The 17,912-nt window shown below is 38.8% G+C and overlaps 1 protein-coding gene across 1 annotated transcript in view; it reads right to left on the bottom strand.

Moving 5' to 3' along the window:
• Window positions 1–14,870, bottom strand: part of DNAL1 (dynein axonemal light chain 1) — a 47,577-nt gene extending 32,707 nt beyond the window's left edge. The window contains exons 1-2 of the mRNA XM_001926259.5: window positions 14,741–14,870; window positions 1,371–1,409 (exon numbers count right to left, since the gene is read on the bottom strand). Coding sequence (XP_001926294.2) covers window positions 1,371–1,409; window positions 14,741–14,743 — 42 coding nt within the window. The 5' untranslated portion in view covers window positions 14,744–14,870. The remainder of the gene's footprint in view (window positions 1–1,370; window positions 1,410–14,740) is intronic.

Below are 17,912 nucleotides of genomic sequence, written 5' to 3'. Positions count from 1 at the left end.
CTATAATCGCCACGTATGTATTAGATCCCCAGAACTTATTGGTCTTATAACTGTATGTCTGTACCCTCTGTCCAAGGTTTCCCCATTTCCTCCACTCCCCAATTCTGGCAACCACTATTCTAATATGTTTCTATGAGTTCAGCTTTTCTAGATTCCACATATAAGTGAGATCATATAGTATTTGTCTTTATCTAATTTATGTCACTTGGCTGATGCACTCAAGGTCCATCCGTGTTGTCACAAACGGAAGGATTTCTTTCTTTTTATGAATTAGTAATATTCCATTATGTATAAATACATATTTTCTTTATCCATTCATCCTGTGATGGATATTTAGATTGTTTCCAGGTCTTGGCTATTGCGAATAATGCTCCAATGAACATGGGGTATCTCCTCGAGATAGTGATTTCGTTTCCTTCAGATATATCCAGAAGTAGGACTGCTGCATCATACGGTAGTTCTACTTTTAATTTTTGAGGAAACGCCATACTGTCTACCATAGCACTGTGCCAATTTACATTCCCATCAAAGTGCAAAAGGGTTCCTTTTATTCCACATCCTCACCAACACTTTCCTCTCATTTTTTGGATGACAGCCAAAACAGGCATGAGGTGATATCTCATTGTGGTTTTGATTTGCATTTCCCTGTTGATCAGTAATGTTGAATATCACTTTAGTATTTTTTATTTGATGTCTTTTCAGTTGTCTACGCATGATTTTCATTTGTCCACATTGACTGTTCCTGTTCTAACCTCCAAGAGGTTAAAATCATTTGTCTAACACCTAGATAATCCATAACACATATCATTCTATCACCTGAAAATGACATGTAGTTTAATGATGATAAAGTTGAAAAAGAAAATGTATTATAACAGAGATTCCAGCCACCTTAAAGTAACAGATGAATAGCCCTTCCATATTTAAAATTTTCAATGGCCAGATTTTTTAATTGAAATATTTATTCAGATATTTGAAGGTCCATCTTCAGTTATAAAAAATAATACAGAGAAAAAAAATAATACAGAGATATCCCTATACACTTTGCCCAGTTTCCCCCAATGGTAATATTTTAAAAACTATAGTATAATATCATAACCAGATATTGATATTGATACAATCCACTGATTTTAATCATATTCCCAATTTTACTTGTACTCATTTATACATATGAGTGTGAATGTATGTGCATGTGTGTATTAAGTTGTATACAATTTTATCACATGTGGACTCATGTATCCAATACCATGGTCAAGATAGCTAAATAGTTCAAATAGTACAAAGATAAATGGTATTAAATGGTCAGATTTAAATGACTATCCAAAAATTCTCCTTATATGGTTTCTAAAAGAAGTAAAAACTCATAAACTTACCCATCTGGTGAGGGCTTCTTTGATTGTTGTTGCTTTTGCCTTAAAAAGAGGAGAAGAAACAAAGCTGGCTTTATTGGTGTGATTTGTTGATTCAAATTTCATGTAATAATTATTATCACTGGCATCTATCATTAAAAATTTAACTTCTGGGAGTTCCCATTGTAGCTCAGTGGGTTAATAAGGACCTTCCTTGTATCCATGAGGATGCAGGTTCGATCCCTGGCCTTACTCAGTGGGTTAAAGGATCCAGCATTGCTGTGAGCTGCGATGTAGATTGCAGATGCAGCTTGGATCTGGCATTGCTATGGCTATGGCATAAGTCGGCAGCCGCAGCTCTGATTCAACCCCTAGCCCAGGAACTTCCGTATGCCAAATGTGTGGCCCTAAAAAAACAAAAAAACTAACTTCTTTCTTTGAAACTTTATATGCAAAGGGAATGTTTTTTGTTTGTTTTTGCTTTTTTTGAGCTGTACCTGTGGCATATGTAAGTTCCTGGGCTAGGGGTTCAATGGGAGCTGCAGCTGCAGCTGCTGGCCTTTGCCACAGCCACAGCAATGTGGGATCTGAGCCACGTCTGAGGCCCACACCACAGCTCGTGGCAACACCGGACCCTTAACCCACTAAGCGAGGCCAGGCATCAAACCTGCATCCTCATGGTTACTAGTCAGGTTCATTACCACTGAGCCACAACAGGAACTCCTGCAAAGGGAGTGTTTTAATATTCTGAAATCAAAATGACTTCTTTAAGTAACTCTCTGAGAAATTAAGGAAATCATGATGTAATGTCATATACTTCACTTCCACTTGGTTTATAAAAAACATACAGCTTTCAACATTGATATTAAAATATATACTATTTCAGTGATGCTAGGCGTTACATCTTTTTTACATTTTAATATCTTTGAAATTTGGATACATCTTTTTTTTTCTTCTTTTTTTTATTACTCAAATGAATTTAGGATACATCTTATAACTAGGAAATTTATAAATGCTGCAGCCAGGTAGAACTGATGAAGTTTTAGAAAAAAAAAATTTTTTTTTTTGGCTACACTGGTGGCATGTGGAAGTTCCAGGGCCAGGGATCAAACCTGTGCCACAGCAGTGACCTGAACCACAGCAGTGACAATGTCAGATCCTTTCCCATTGAGCCACCAGGGAACACCAAGAAAAATATTAACCATTTTATTTAATATACATGCTGTGCTGATTTTTATGTTTGTCAAAGGGTGACGTGATAAAAATGAATTCCCTAAATACATATAAAATAACTCTGTCAATAAGTCTAAAATAAAAAATCCTAAGTGATATAAAATTATGTCATAGTTTAATTCCAACTTTTTCTCTTTCTTAGTAGAACATAAAATAATGTGCACTTTATAATCAATAGTATCTTAGATTCAATTTAATATGACATTAAAAACTTTAAAAGAAAATGAAGACATCTTATGGATCATTCCTGGAGCGCATGAAAAAGAGAGAGAGAACATTAAACAATAACAAAAGGAATTATGTCTACAAAGTAGAGATATACTAATAAATAACACTTGAGTTAAAAAGAAAATCATATGTTAGAGAAAAATCATGAAATAAAAGACAAAGAATGTTAAAATATAAGGAACATAACACTTAAAAGCAAACATGCATCAATACATGTATTTAAAAATAAGAGGGGGAAAATAAGACGATGGAGTCAAATGACTCAAGCTCAACTCCTCTCATAAAAACACCAAAATAGCAACCATCTAGTTAACAACCATCCACAAAATAGACTGGAAACTACCAAAACAGATATCCTACACCCAAAGACAAAGAAGAAACCACAATAAAATGGTAGGAGGGGCACTTTCCCAATATAAGCAAAACCCACACTCACCAGGTGGGCAACCTACAAATTAGAAAATAACTATAGAATTTCCCGTTGTGGCTTGGCAGGTTAAGAACCCGACTAGTATCCATGAGGATGCAGGTTCAATCCCTAGCCTTGCTCAGTGGGTTAAAGATCTGGCATTGCCACAAGCTGTGGTGTAGGTTACAGACGCAGCCTGGATCTGGCATTGCTGTGGCTATGGCATAGGCCAGCAGTTGCAGCTCCAATTTGACCCCTAGCCTAGGAACTTCCATATGCTGTAGGTGTAGCTGTAAAAAAAGAAAAAAAAATATGAAAATAACTATACCACAGAGGCTCTCCTACTGGAGTGAGAGTTCCAAACCCCATGTCAGCCTCCCAAAAATGGGGGTCTGGCATTGGGAAGAAGAGACCCCCAGAGCATTTGGCATTGAAGGCCAGTGGGGCTTGAGCATAGGAGCTCCAAAGAACTGGGAGAAGCAAAGACTCCACTCTTGGAGCGTGTACACAAAGTGCCATGTGCACTTGGTTTCAGCGCAAAGCAGGGACTCCACCAGAAACTGGAATGAGCCAGACCTGCCTGTGGGTCTTGGAATGTCACTTGGGGAGACAGGGGTTTCCTACAGCTCTCTGTTGGGAAATACTGGATACTGGAGGCAGAGGTCCCAAGTGTTAATCATAGGTATCAGGGCCGCTGGAGGCTGCCATTTTGTAAAAACTGACCCCACCCAATACCCTGCAGGTGCCAGTGCTGAGAAACCCCAGGCTGAAAACCTGACAGGGTGGGAACACAGACCCACCCATCAATAGACAGGCTTCTTAAAGACTTCCTAGGCACACTCACATCTAATCCTGCCCTTTGACACAGACCTATCCACCAGAGAGAGGAGACCCAGCTCCACACACCAGGGAGCAGGCACCAATCCCTCCCATCAGGAAGCTGGCACAAGTCCCTGGATCAATGCCACCCACCGGGGGCAGACATCAGAAGCAAGAGGAGGTTGTAACTATGCAGCCTGCAGAAAGGAGACCACAAACACAAAAAGCTAGAAAAAATGAAACGGCAGAGAGTTACATTCCAGATGAAGGAACAAGACAAAATCCCAGAACAACTAAATGAATTGGTGACAGGCAATCTACATGAAAAAGAGTTTAGAGTAATGAGAGTTCCTGCTGTGGTGCAGTGGAAATGAATCTGACTAGTATCCATGAGGATGCAGGTTCCATCCTTGACCACGTTCAGTGGGTCAGAGATCTGGCATTGCTGTGAGCTGTGGTGTAGGCTGCAGATGCAGCTCTGATTCAACCCCTAGGCTGGGAACTTCCACATGCCAGAGGTACAGCCCTAAAAGAGGGAAAAAAAAAAAAAAGACAATAGAGTAATGATAGTAAGGATGACCTAAGATCTCAAGAAAAAAATGGAGGCAAAGATCAATTAATTACAAGAAATATTTAACAAAGAAATAGAAGATTTAACAACAGAGAAAGATGAAAAATACAACAACTGAAATGAAAAATACACTAGAAGGAATCAAAAGCAGAATCCATGAGGCAGAGGAATGAATAAGTGAGATGGAAAACAGGCTGGTAGAAACCACTAACACAGAACAGAATAAAGAAAAAAGGATGAAGGGAGTTCCCTTTGTGGCTCAATGGTTAATGAACCCAACTTTGATCCCTGGCCTCGCTCAGTGGGTTAAGGATCCAGTATTGCCATGAACTGTGGTGTAGGTAGCAGATGTGGCTTGGATCTGGTGTTGCTGTGGTGTAGGCCAGCAGCTGTAGCTCTGATTCGACCCCTAGCCTGGGAACTTCCATATGCGGCAAAATGCAGCCCAAAAAAGAAAAAGAAAAGAGAAAAGGATGAAAAGAAATTAGTATAACCTACGAGACCTCTGGTACAACATTAAATACACCAACATTTGCATTATTGGGGTCCCAGAAGAAGAAGAGAGAGAGAAAGGTCCTGAGAAAAATATTTGAAGAGATAATAGCCAAAAACTTCCCTAACATGGGAAAGGGAAACAATAATTCAAGCTGGGGAAGACTAGTGAGTCCCATATAGGATAAACCCAAGGATGAGCACCCTGAGACACATATTAATCAAAATGACCAAATTTAAAGACAAAGAGAAAACATTAAAAGCAACCAGGGAAAAGCAACAAAAAACATACAAAGGACCCTCAGAAGGTTATCAGCAGATTTCTCAGCTGAAACTATATAGGCCAGAAGGGAGTGGCAGGATATATTTAAAGTGATGAAAGGGAAAATCTACAACCAAGAATATTCTACACAGAAAGGCCTTTGTTTGTATTTGACAGAGAAATCAAATTCTTTAAGACAATCAAAAGCTAAGAGAGTTCAGGACCACCAAACCAGCTTTATAACAAATGCTAAAGGAATTTCCTTAGGCAGGAAAAAAAGGCCACATCTGGAAACAAAATTCAAATAAGAAGCTTCACTGGTAAAAGAAAACATAAGTAAAGGTAGGATATCATCCACACACAAATATGATATCAAAACCAACAATCAGGAGGAGTTCCCACTGTGGCACAATGGGATAAGTGATGTCTCTGCAGCTCTAGGATGCAGGTTAGCATCCTGCACACAGTAGGTTAAAGGATCTGCCATTGCTGCACCTGCAGCATGGGTTGCAACTGTAGCTCGGATCTGATACCTGGACCAGCAACTCCATATGCCATTACGCAGCCAAACAAGAAACAAAACAACAACAAAAGCAATCATGAGACAAGAAGAGTATGACTACAGGATACTGGAAAGGCATTTAAAATTGAGACAGCAACTTCAAACAATCTTGTATATAAATAGATTGCTATATCAACACTCATACTAATCACAAACCAAAAATCTACAATAGATTCAAAAATAAGAAAAAGCAACCCAAACACAAAATAAAGATAGTCATCAAACCACAAGAGAAGAGAACAAAAGAGGAAGGGAACAAAAAAGACCAACAAAAACAAACCCAAAGAAATAACAAAATAGCAATAAGAACATACATAGCAATAATTACTTAAAATGTAAATGGATTAAATGCTCCAACTAAGTTACAGTATGGCTGAATAGATATAAAAACAAGATCCACATATATGCTGTCTACAGTATACCCACTTCAGATCCTAGGGACATATACAGACTGAAAGTAATAGGATGGAAGAAGATATTCCAGACAAATAGAAATATAAAAAAAACTGAAGTACCAATCCTCAAATCAGACAGATCAGACTTTAAAATAAAAAAGGTTATAAGAAACAAAGAAGGATTCTACATAATGACCAAAGGATCAATCCAAGAAGAAGATATAACAATTGTAAATATATATGCACTCAACATAGGAGCACTTCAATATATAATGCAACTGATAACAGCCAGGAAAGGAGAATAACACAATTATAGTGGGGGACTTTAACACCCCACTTTCAGCAATGGACAGGTCATACAGACAGAAAATCAATAAGGAAACACAGGCCTTAAATGGTGCTTTAGATCAGAAAGACTTAATTAATATTTATATAACATTCCATCCCAAAGCAGCAGAATATACATTCTTCTCAAGCACTCATGGAATATTCTCCAGGATAGATCACATTTTGGGCCACAAATCAAGCCTCAATTAATTTAAGGAAACTGAAATTGTATCAAGCAACTTTTCCAATCACAATTCTATAAGATTAGAAATCACCTACAAGAAAAAACTGTGAGAAACATAAACATGTGGAGACTATACAATATGCTACTGAACAACCAATGGATCACTGAAGAAATCAAAGAAAAATTTAAAAATACCTAAAGACAAATGAAAACAAAAACACAATGATTTGAAACCTATGGGACACACACAGCAAAAGCAGTTCTAAGAAGGAAGTTTATGGCAATACAACCTTACCTCAGGAAACAAGAAAAATATCAAATAAACAACCTAAACTTATACCTAAAGCAACTAGCGAAAGAAAAACAAAGAAAACCCAAAGTTAGTGGAAGGAAAGAAATAATAAAGGTTACGGCAGAAATAAAGGAAATAGAGATGAAGAAAACAATAGAAAGGGTCAAAGAACAAGCTTTTATTTGAACAGCTTTTGCTTGATCTTTGAAAAGATAAAAAAATTAATAAGTCTTTAGCCAAACTCATCAAGAAAAAAAAGGAGAGGGCTAAAATTAATAAAATTAGAAATGAAAAAGGAGAAGTTACAAATGACATCACAGAAATACAAAGGATCAAAGTAGACTACTTACTGAAAGCAATTATATGCCAATAAATGGACAACCTAGGAGAAATGCACAAATTCTTACAAAGGTACAACCTTTCAAGATTGATCAAGAAAGAAATGGGAAATAAGAACAGAACAATTACAAGCACTGAAATTGAAGCTTTGATTAAAAATTTCCAAAAAAAAAAAAAAAGTCTAGGACTGGATGGTTTCACAGGCAAATTCTATCAAATATTTAGAGAAGGGATAATACCTATCTTTGTGAAACTATTCCAAAAAACTGCAGAGAAAGGAACACTCACAAACTCATTCTACGAGGCCACCATCGCCCTGAAACCAAAACCAGAAAAAAACAAATCACAAAAAAGAAAACGACGGGCCAATATCACTGATGAATATAGATGCAAAAATACTCAACAAAATATTAGCAAACAGAATCCAACAATTCATGAAGAGGATCATACACCATGATCAAGTGGGATTTATCTAAGGTATGCAAGGATTTTTCAATATCCGCAAATCAACAGGTATGATAGATCACATTAACAGATTGAATAAGCACCATACGAACATCTCAATAGACGCAAAAAATTTTTTTCCTTTTCTTTTTCTTTTCTTTTCTTTCTTTCCTTTTTTTGTGGCTGCACCTACAAAATACGGAAGTTCCCAGGCTAGAGGTTGAATCAGAGGTTCAGCTGCTGGCCTATACTACAGCCACAGCAATGCAGGATCCAAGCCACATCTGCAATATATGCCACAACTTACAGCAACACTGGATCCTTAACCCACTGAGTGAGGCCAGGGATTCAACCCACATCCTCATGGATACTACATCAGGTTCTTATCTGACTGAGCCACAAGAGGAAATTCCAGAAAAACTTTTGAAGGAATCTAATGCCCATTTATGATTAAAAAAAAAAAAAAAAGTTCCATGGATTTCCCTTCGTGACTCAGTGGTTAACAAATCCGACTAGGAACCATGAGGTTGCAGGTTCGATCCCTGGCCTTGCTCAGTGGGTTAAGTAAGGATCTGGCATTGATTGCCATGAGCTGTGGTGTAGGTTGCAGATGCGGCTCAGATCCTGCGTTGCTGTGGCTCTGGCGTAGGCTGGCGGCTACAGCTCCGATTAGACCCCTAGCCTGGGAACCTCCATATGCCGTGGGAGCAGTCCTAGAAAAAGCAAAAAGACCAAAAAAAAAGTTCCAGAAAGTGGGCATAGAGGGAACCTACCTCAACATAATAAAAGCCATATATGACAAACCCATAGCAAACACCATTCTCAAGAATGAAAAGCTGAAAGAAATTCTGCTTAGAACAGGAACAAGACAAGGATGCCACTCTCACCATTTTTATTCAACATAATTTTGGGAATCCTGGCCATGGCAATCAGAGAAGAAAAAGAAATAAAAGGAATCCAAATTAGAAAAGAAGTAACACTGTCTATGTTTATAGATTACATGGTACTGTATATGCTATACACAGAAAGTCCTAAAGATGCCACTAGAAAACTGTTAGAGCTCATCAATGAATTTGGAAAAGTTGGTGGATAGAAAATTAATACACAGGAGATCCCATTGTGGCGCAGTGGAAACGAATCCAACTGGGAACCATGAGGTTGTGGGTTCGATCCCTGGCCTCACTCAGTGGGCTAAGGATGCAGCGTTGCCATGAGCTGTGGTGTAGGTCACAGATGCTGCTCAGATCTGGTGTTGCTGTGGCTCTGGTGTGGGCTGGCAGCAACAGCTCTGATTGGACCCCTATGGACTGGGGACCTCCACATGCCATGGGTGCAGCCCTAAAAAGACAAAAAGACCAAAAAAAAAGAAAGAAAAAAAAGAAAAAAATTAATACACAGAAATCAAGTCACTTCTATAAACTAACAATGAAAGATGAGAGTGAGAAATTAGGGAAACAATCCCATTTGCCATCACATCAAAAACAATAAAATATATAGGAATAAACCTACCCAAAGAGACAAAAGACCTGTACTCTGAAAACCATAAGACGCTGACAAAAGAAATCAGAGATGACACAAACAGATGGAAAGAAATACCATGCTCTTGGACTGGAAGAATCGAAATTGTCAAAATGACTATACTACCAAAGACAAGCTACAGATTCAATGCAATCCCCATCAAATCACCAATGGCATTTTTCACATAACTAGAAAAATATATTTTAAAGTTTGTTTGGAAACACAAAAGACCAAGAAAGCCAAAGCAACCATGAAAAAGAAAAATGGAGCTGGAGGAAGGCTTGAGACTATACTACAAAGCTACAGTCATCAAAACAGTATGGTACTGGCACAAAAACAGAAATATAAATCAGTGCAACAGGATAGAAAGCCCAGAAATAAACCTGCCCACCCATGGTCAATTAATCTATGACAAAGGAGGCAAAAATATACAGTGGAGAAAAGCCAGTCCCTTCAATAAGTGGTGCTGGGAAAACTGGATAGCTACACGTAAAATGAAATTAGAATATTCCCTAACACCATACACAAAAATAAACTCAAAATGGATTAAAGACCTAAATATAAGACTGGGTGCCATAACACTCTTAGAGGAAAACCAAGCTAAACACTCTCTGACATAAAACACAGAAATTTCTCTTCTCAAATCCACCTTCTAGAATAATGACAATAAAAATAAACAAATGGGACCCAATTAAACTTAAAAGTTTTTGCACAGCAAAGGATACCCTAGACAAAATGAAAAGACAACCCACAGCATGGGAGAAAATATTTGCAAATGAAGCAACTGACAGGGATTAATTTCCAAAATATACAAACTAAACATGAAGCTAAATTTAAAAAAAAATACAAAAAACATCAGAAGGCCTAAATAGACAGTTCTCAAAAAAAAACTACAGCTGGCCCCAAAACACTTGAAATGATGCTCAACATCACTAATCATTGGAGAAATGCGGATGTAAACTACAATAAGGTATCACCTCACACCAGTCAGAATGGCCATCATCAAAAAGTCAATAAACAATAAACACTGGAGAGGATACAGAGAAAAAGGAACCTTCCTACACTGTTGGTGGGAATGTAAATTGGCATTACCACTGTGGAAAACAGGATGGAAATTCCTCAAAAAACTAAAAATAAAACTACCATATGATCCAGCAATCCCACTCCAGGGCATATATCTAGAAACTCTGACAAAGAATGGGTATATATACATATGTAATGGAATCACTTTGTTGTACAGCAGAAATTATCACATTATAAATTAACCACACTTCAATAAAACTTTTAAAAAATAAAAAATAAAAATGAAAGATGGAGTTCCTGCCATGGCACAATAGATCAGCAGTGTCTCTACAGCCCCAGGACACAGCTTTGGTTCCTGGCCTGGCACAGCGGATTAAAGGATCTGGTATTGCTGCAGCTGCAGCATAGGTAGCAACTATCACTTGGATCTGATCTGTGGCCCAGTAACTCCATATGCTATGGGGTGGCAAAAAAGAAACAGAAAAAATTTTTAATTTTTTTAATTAAAAAAATTTTTAAAGTAAAAGAGAACAAGGGATAGAAAACAAGGAGACTAAGCATTCTAGAAAAAGTACATCATTAAGTACAGAATGTAATACAAAGGAAGAAATTAATCAAACAATGGGAGGAAAAAAGATGAACAAAATTAAAAGTTGGTTCTTAAGTCTCTGGCAAACCTGACTGAGCAAAAAAGAGAGATATTAAAAAAAAAAAAGCAAAAGGAGTTCCCGTCATGGCTCAGCGGTTAACGAATCTGACTGGCATCCATGAGGATGGAGGTTCAATCCCTGGCCTTGCTCACTGGGTGAAGGATCTGGCTTGCTGTGAGCTGTGGTGTAGGTCGCAGAGACGGTCCTGCATTGCTGTGGCTGTGGTGCAGGCCAGTAGCTACAGCTCTGATTTGACCCCTGCCTGGGAACCTCCATATGCTGTGAGTGCGGCCCTAAAATGCAAAAATAAAAAATAACATAAAAATTTTAAAAAGAGCAAAATATAGAATAAATAAGTGGAGGGATGGATGGACTGAGGGTTTGGGATTGGCATATGCACACTGTGGTATGGCATGGCCAACAGGGACCTGCTGTACAGCACAGGGAATTCTATCCTATATTCTGCGATGATCTATATGGCAAAATAATCTGAAAAAGAATGGATGTGCGTACATGTGTAACTGAATCATTTTGCTGTATATCAGAAACTATCAAAACACTGTAAATCAACTATACTTCAATAAAACTTCTTAAAATGAAAAAAAAAGAATAAGGGGGAATAACAGATACCACAGAGATTTTAAAAATAAAATATTATAAGTATATAGTAATAAGTTTGAAAATCTAGACAAAGTATGCATTTCTATAAAAAACAAAAGTACCAAAACTGTCATAAAAAGAAGCAGAAGTTTTGAAAAGACCAATAACAATTTTAAACATTAAAAAGCTAATCAAAGAGATTTACCCTCTCTCTCCTCCCCTAAGGCTCTAAGCCTAGATAAATTACAAGTGAGTTCTACCAAGCTTTCAAGGAACAGATAGATATTCCTTGTTATACAAGTTGTTTCGAAAACCACAAAAAGGAGACACTGCCACCATATTTTATGAAACTAGAATAACCTTGATGCCATAACCAGATAAGGAGCCCGCTTTACTTTGCACACAGATTTGAAAATCCTAGATACAATATTAGATCTCTGAAAGCCAATGGTGTATAATTATCATGGTCAAAAACGGCATATTCCAGGAACATAAGGATTGTTTAACAACAGAAAAATCTATATGTGTAAATCATTTATTAGTGGATTAAAGGGGGAAAATCATATTATTACAGAAAAGTACAGAAAAAGCACTTGATAAAGTTCTATATGTCAGTAAAAACTCTCAACTAAGGATTAAAGTGAAATTCCTTACATGATAAAAGCTACATATCAAAAAGCTTTAACAAATACCATACTTAATGGAGGAATTAATTTATTTGAGCAAATACTCATTGATTACCTTCTATGTAATCAATAGTGAAAGAAACATTCTTTCACTTGCTTTGGATAGATCAGTGAACAAAACAAAGATCCCTACCTTCATGGAATTTACATCTATTGGTGGGAGACAGATGGTAAATAATAAATACGATAAATAAATAAATAATACAGTATAGTATATTTAGGAGGTAACAATTACTAAGGAAAAAGAAAAAGCTGAGCTTGGTAAGGAGTATTAGGATGTGTGTATATATGTGTGCAGGACATTTATTTTAAATAAGGTGGTCAAGTTGGCCCAATTAGTAAGGTAACATTAAAAGTATTCTTGGGTGTTCCCATTGTGGCTCAGAGGAAATGAATCCATGAGGACACAGGTTTGATCCTTAGCCTCACTCAGTGGGCGTTATCATGCGCTGTGGTGTAGGTCACAGACGTGGCTCAGATGCCGAGTTGCTGTGACTTTGGTATAGGCCAGTGGCTACATCTCCGATTCCACTCCTAGCCTGGGAACCTCCATAAGCCGCTGGTGCGGCTCTAAAAGACAAAAAGACAGAAAAAAAAACCAAAAAAAAAAACTTACCCTAATATTACATTTTCTCAAATAAGAAAACTTCATTCATGGAAAGTAATACACTTATGTACCATTAAAAAAAGATGCTGGAGTTCCCGTCGTGGCGCAGTGGTTAATGAATCCGACTAGGAACCATGAGGTGGCGGGTTCGGTCCCTGCCCTTACTCAGTGGGTTAAGGATCTGGCATTGCCGTGAGCTGTGGTGTAGGTCGCAGACCTGGCTCGGATCTTTCGTTGCTGTGGCTCTGGCTTAGGCTGGGGGCTACAGTTCTGATTCGACCCCTAGCCTGGGAACCTCCATATGCCATGGGAGCGGCCCAAAGAAATAGCAAAAAGACAAAAAAAAAAAAAGAAAAAAAAGATGCAGTCAATTATATCACACCATCATATTTCATAATACAAAACTATGAAAAAAGTGTCCAATTTCTGATTTTTCAAAGAAGTCAGAAATCTATGTTATGATGTAAAATATCATTTCATGACATTGGAAGCTAATTTTTTAAAATTAAAAACATTTGTGGGACTGTATTTATGTATTTCTAGAGGGACCCCGAACTGGAAGTTTGCTCTCTCTAATTACTAGTTTTGATTCTTTATTTGATAATTCTCAGAGTTCATCCTTCCAGAATTATTTAGGGCTGGTTATTCCTTTACCTGAATATAAATCTAGATTCCAGAATTTTTTACTTTCCTTGGTTTTCAGCTAAACATCTGTGGAATAAAGTAAGGAAAGCAGAGGGGAAAACTTTTTTAAAGAGTAGCATTTAATCTCATGGTTGAGGGCAGGCATGGTTTCCTCATCGTTTCAATGTCTGTCCACTTACATAGTAATGGAATCACGAAAAGAAGAAAACTAGTTAAACTTATTTTTACAAACATCTCAACAGGCAGGAAAATCACATACTTTGCTAAACAGCTTTGGCGGGGTCTGTAACCAATCAACAACATTCCTTTTTAAACTACTAGTTAGAACTACCAAGTATGTAAGCATGACAGTGCTCACTGTAAGAGTTGAGGAGCATCACTAGGTAAAATCATTAATTCATTAAGAGCTTTGATTGGATAGATTGCTGATAGATTTCATGACCAAGACAGCAGTATTTCTCAAAGTGTTGTGGGGCGCCCTTCGATTTTAGATTCACTTGAAATGCATATTCCTGAACCCCATTATATAAAAAATTCATAATCTGCACTCCGATTTAGGCCAAAGTCATACCTATGCATACTGAAATTTGAGAAACACTACCCTAATATACTCTATCTAGAGAGGGTTTTACAATGTCACTAATAACTGAACTGACAGGCATTCAGAAGGCAACCTGAGCACATCACAGGTTACAAATACGGCACTCAGTGTTACACATATTCCTCTGGTAACCAACACACACACACCCCATCTCACCAGGGGGACTTTACTTCTCTGTAAAAAGATATCCTTATTCACACTCTGCCCTCCATCGCCTTTCCCACTCTAGAGCGCTCTTTTTCGAGAATTTTCTGCTCTGTGCCCTCCCCTTTCTCTGCCAGAGTCTCTCCACATTAAACCAACCTCCAACCCGACCCAGGCCGTCCTTCACCCCAGACCACCCGGTGCCACGGCTTCTCTTTTCCCTCAGGCCTCTGAATCCACCGAGCTAGCATCCGGCTCCCTTCCACTGTTCGAGGATCATCCCCACCATCCACTCTCCGCCGTTTCCCTTTTTCATTTCCAATCTTCTCTCGGCTTTGGCTACGAGGCCTGGAGGGTACTCACCATTCCGGCGGTTGCTACTGTCACTGCTCTGGTTGCTAGGGCCCCGCCGGGGTCAGTGCGCACGCGCACTTCTCGGAGCTCGCCGCGGATCTCTACCCCGGCAGCGATCTTTTCTCTCCGCCCTCAGGGTGGCGCGAGCGGGGCATTGTGGGACTGCGCGACCTTCGCCTGGGTCCTCCCGCTCCACGGCTGCCTGCTTCCCAGAGACTGCAGGGCAGCTACTGGTGACGTCAGGAGGGCTCGGCAGCTTAACTTCGTAGAGAGGTCAAGAGATGGCTTTTTCTGTTGTGAAAGTAATTTCAGCTAATCTAGAGTGACGTACCTGCCTACATTTTAAAACTTTAAAACCTCCCAGTAACAATTGCCCCTCCCATGAAGGAACTTTAAAAATCCATTGCCCTTGCAGATTGCCCTTCCCGTTTCTTGACTCCTTGCTGTCATTCACTTGGCCGTCTGACTGAGAATACCTGGACGCGGCTGAATTTCTTCAGTTAGCTTCCCCCAACCCCTTAAGGCGGCCGAAAGCATGAAATGTTGGTTTTACATAACCAAGGTTTCCTTTTTTTACCCCCAACTATCAAATTAGCCAAAAATCGTAAAAATACCCAGAGTTGCTAGGGGTATGGAGAAGGGGGGACACATACATACACTGCTGTTTGTAATTGATAAGCCTTTCCCGAGGCTGTTGGCAATAATGTTTTAAAAGCTTTAAAAACTTTTGCACTTCTATGACCCTGCAGTTCCACTTCTGGGACTTCATCCTGAAGAAATAATCAGACAAATGCACAGAGATATACATTCAGAGTTTTAATAGCAGAAAGAAAACCCAATGTCAACAAAAGAGAAGAGGTATTATTAAGCATCCAAAAAGTGAAATAAATACTTCCATTTAAAATGTTGCCGAGGGAGTTCTCTGATGGCCTAGCTGGTTGAGGCTCCTGTGTTCTCTCCACTGTGGCTCTGGTTGCCGCTGTGAGGCCTAGGTTCAATCCCTGGCCCAGGAATTCCCATATGCTGCCTGTGTGGCAAAAAAGGGAGAAAAAAATACAAAATAAATAAAAATTAACTGTTGCTGGAATGCATCTATTCACATGCAAAGATAGTCATGATGTATTAAAATGCAAGTTACCAAACAAAATGGTATCATCCTCTTAAAAATTACACATAGCACACCATATATACGTAACTGAAAGGATATCATGAGTGTTTAATGGCTGTTATGGACTGAATTGTGTCCCCTCAAAATTAAGGTTAAATGAGACCATAAGTCTGGGGCTCTAATCCAATAAGGACTACTGTCCTTATAGGAACAGGAAAAGACACTGGGAATGGTATGCAAAAAGAAAAGGCCGTGGGAGGACACAGTGGGAAGGTGGTCATCTGTAAGCCAAGAACAGAGGCCTCACCAAAAACCAAGCCTATCTGTTCCTTGATCTTGCATTTCTAGCCTCTAGAACTGTGAGAACAAACTTCTGCTAAGCACCCAGTCTGTGGTATTTTTATGACTTGCAACACGAGCCAACTAATACAATGATTATTTTGCTTGTCTGTTTTCTTTTTTGGTTTTGCCTGAGGTATGTGGAAGTTCCCAGGTCAGGGACTGAATCTGCACCACAGCAGTGACCCAAGCCACTGCAGTGACAACACCAGATCCTTAACCTAATTTATCTTCCTGTGCTCTGTGAGATGCTACATCACCATAAGCAGAGCCCTTCCAAGGCCTGCCATCCTTGCTCATGATAAAAAGGAAATGGGCACTGGCGTTTTCAAAGGGCATACACCTTTCCCGATAGGCTGGATCCAAGGGGTCTTCCATTGTTTCTTTAACATCATATACTCCTGAATCAGTGACAGAGATTTTGTCTAGGTTAAAAGGCAGTCCTGACAGGATTAATCTACCACATGTACGGGCAGTAGTTGTGTTAGAGATGCAGTCACTGATGCTCACAACTGCAGCTGTATTTGGGAGAAACCTTGCCACAGAAACACCCACTCTGACTTTTTGCCAGAACCAGTCGCTCCCATGTTTGGACCTTTGACCTGGAGATTGAACAAAAAGAAGACAAATAGTTCCCTTCGTGGTGCAGCAGAAATGAATCCCACTAGGAGCCATGAGGTTTCAGGTTCGATCCCTGGCCTCACTCAGTGGGTGAAGGATCCGGTGTTACTGTGAACTGTGGTGTAAGTTGCAGACAAGGTTCAGATCTGGCATTGCTGTGGTTCTGGTGTAGGCTGGCAGCTGTAGCTCCCATTAAGCTCCTAGCCTGGGAATCTCCATATGCTGCTGGTGCGGCCCTAAAAAGACAAAAGACAAAAAAAACTGATTTGAAAATTGGTAAGACTAAATCCTATATCTCCAGGATTCTTTTATACATCATACAAAGATATTATATAATTATATAATTTTTAAAAAGATACTATATAATTATGACTATATTCCCCACAATGTACACTTCACACCTGTGATTCATTTATCTTACAACTAGAAGTTTTCACTCCTTAATCTTCCTCACCTATTTCTCCTCCTCCCTCTCCCCCTTGGAAAACACCTGCTTGTTCTCTGTATCTATGATTCTGTTTCTGTTTTGCTATGTTTGCTCACTTTTTTTTAAGTTTTAAGTATAGTTGATTTACAGTGTTTTGATAATTTCTGCTGTACAACAAAGTGATTCAGTTATACATACACACACATCCATTCTTTTTCAGATTCCTTTGCATATAGACCATCACAGAGTATAGGGTAGAGTTCCCTGTGCTATACAGCAGTTCCCCATTGGCTAGACATTCTATATACCACAGTGTGCATATGGCAGTCCCAAACCCTCAATCCACCCCTTTACCTATCTGTCCCCTTTGGTAACCATAAGTTTGTTTTCAAAATCTATGCATCTGCTTCTGTTCTGCATAAATTCATTTGTATGCTTTTTTTAGATTCTACATATAAGTGATATCATATGATGTTTGTCTTCCTAGGTCTGACTTACTTCACTTAGTACGATAATCTCTAGGTCCATCCTTGTTGCTGCAAATGTTATCATTTCGCTCTTTTATATAGCTGAGTAATACTCCATTGTATATATGCACTGCATCTTCTTTATCCATTCTGCTGTCAATAGATACCTAGGTTGTTTCCATGTCTTGACTGCTGTAAATAGTGCTGCAATGAACACTG

This window comes from Sus scrofa, chromosome 7, assembly GCF_000003025.6.
Source record: "Sus scrofa isolate TJ Tabasco breed Duroc chromosome 7, Sscrofa11.1, whole genome shotgun sequence".
Lineage (NCBI taxonomy): Eukaryota > Metazoa > Chordata > Mammalia > Artiodactyla > Suidae > Sus > Sus scrofa.
The sequence above is the reverse complement of the archived record's forward strand: the minus strand, read 5'-3'. Positions and strand labels throughout refer to the sequence as shown.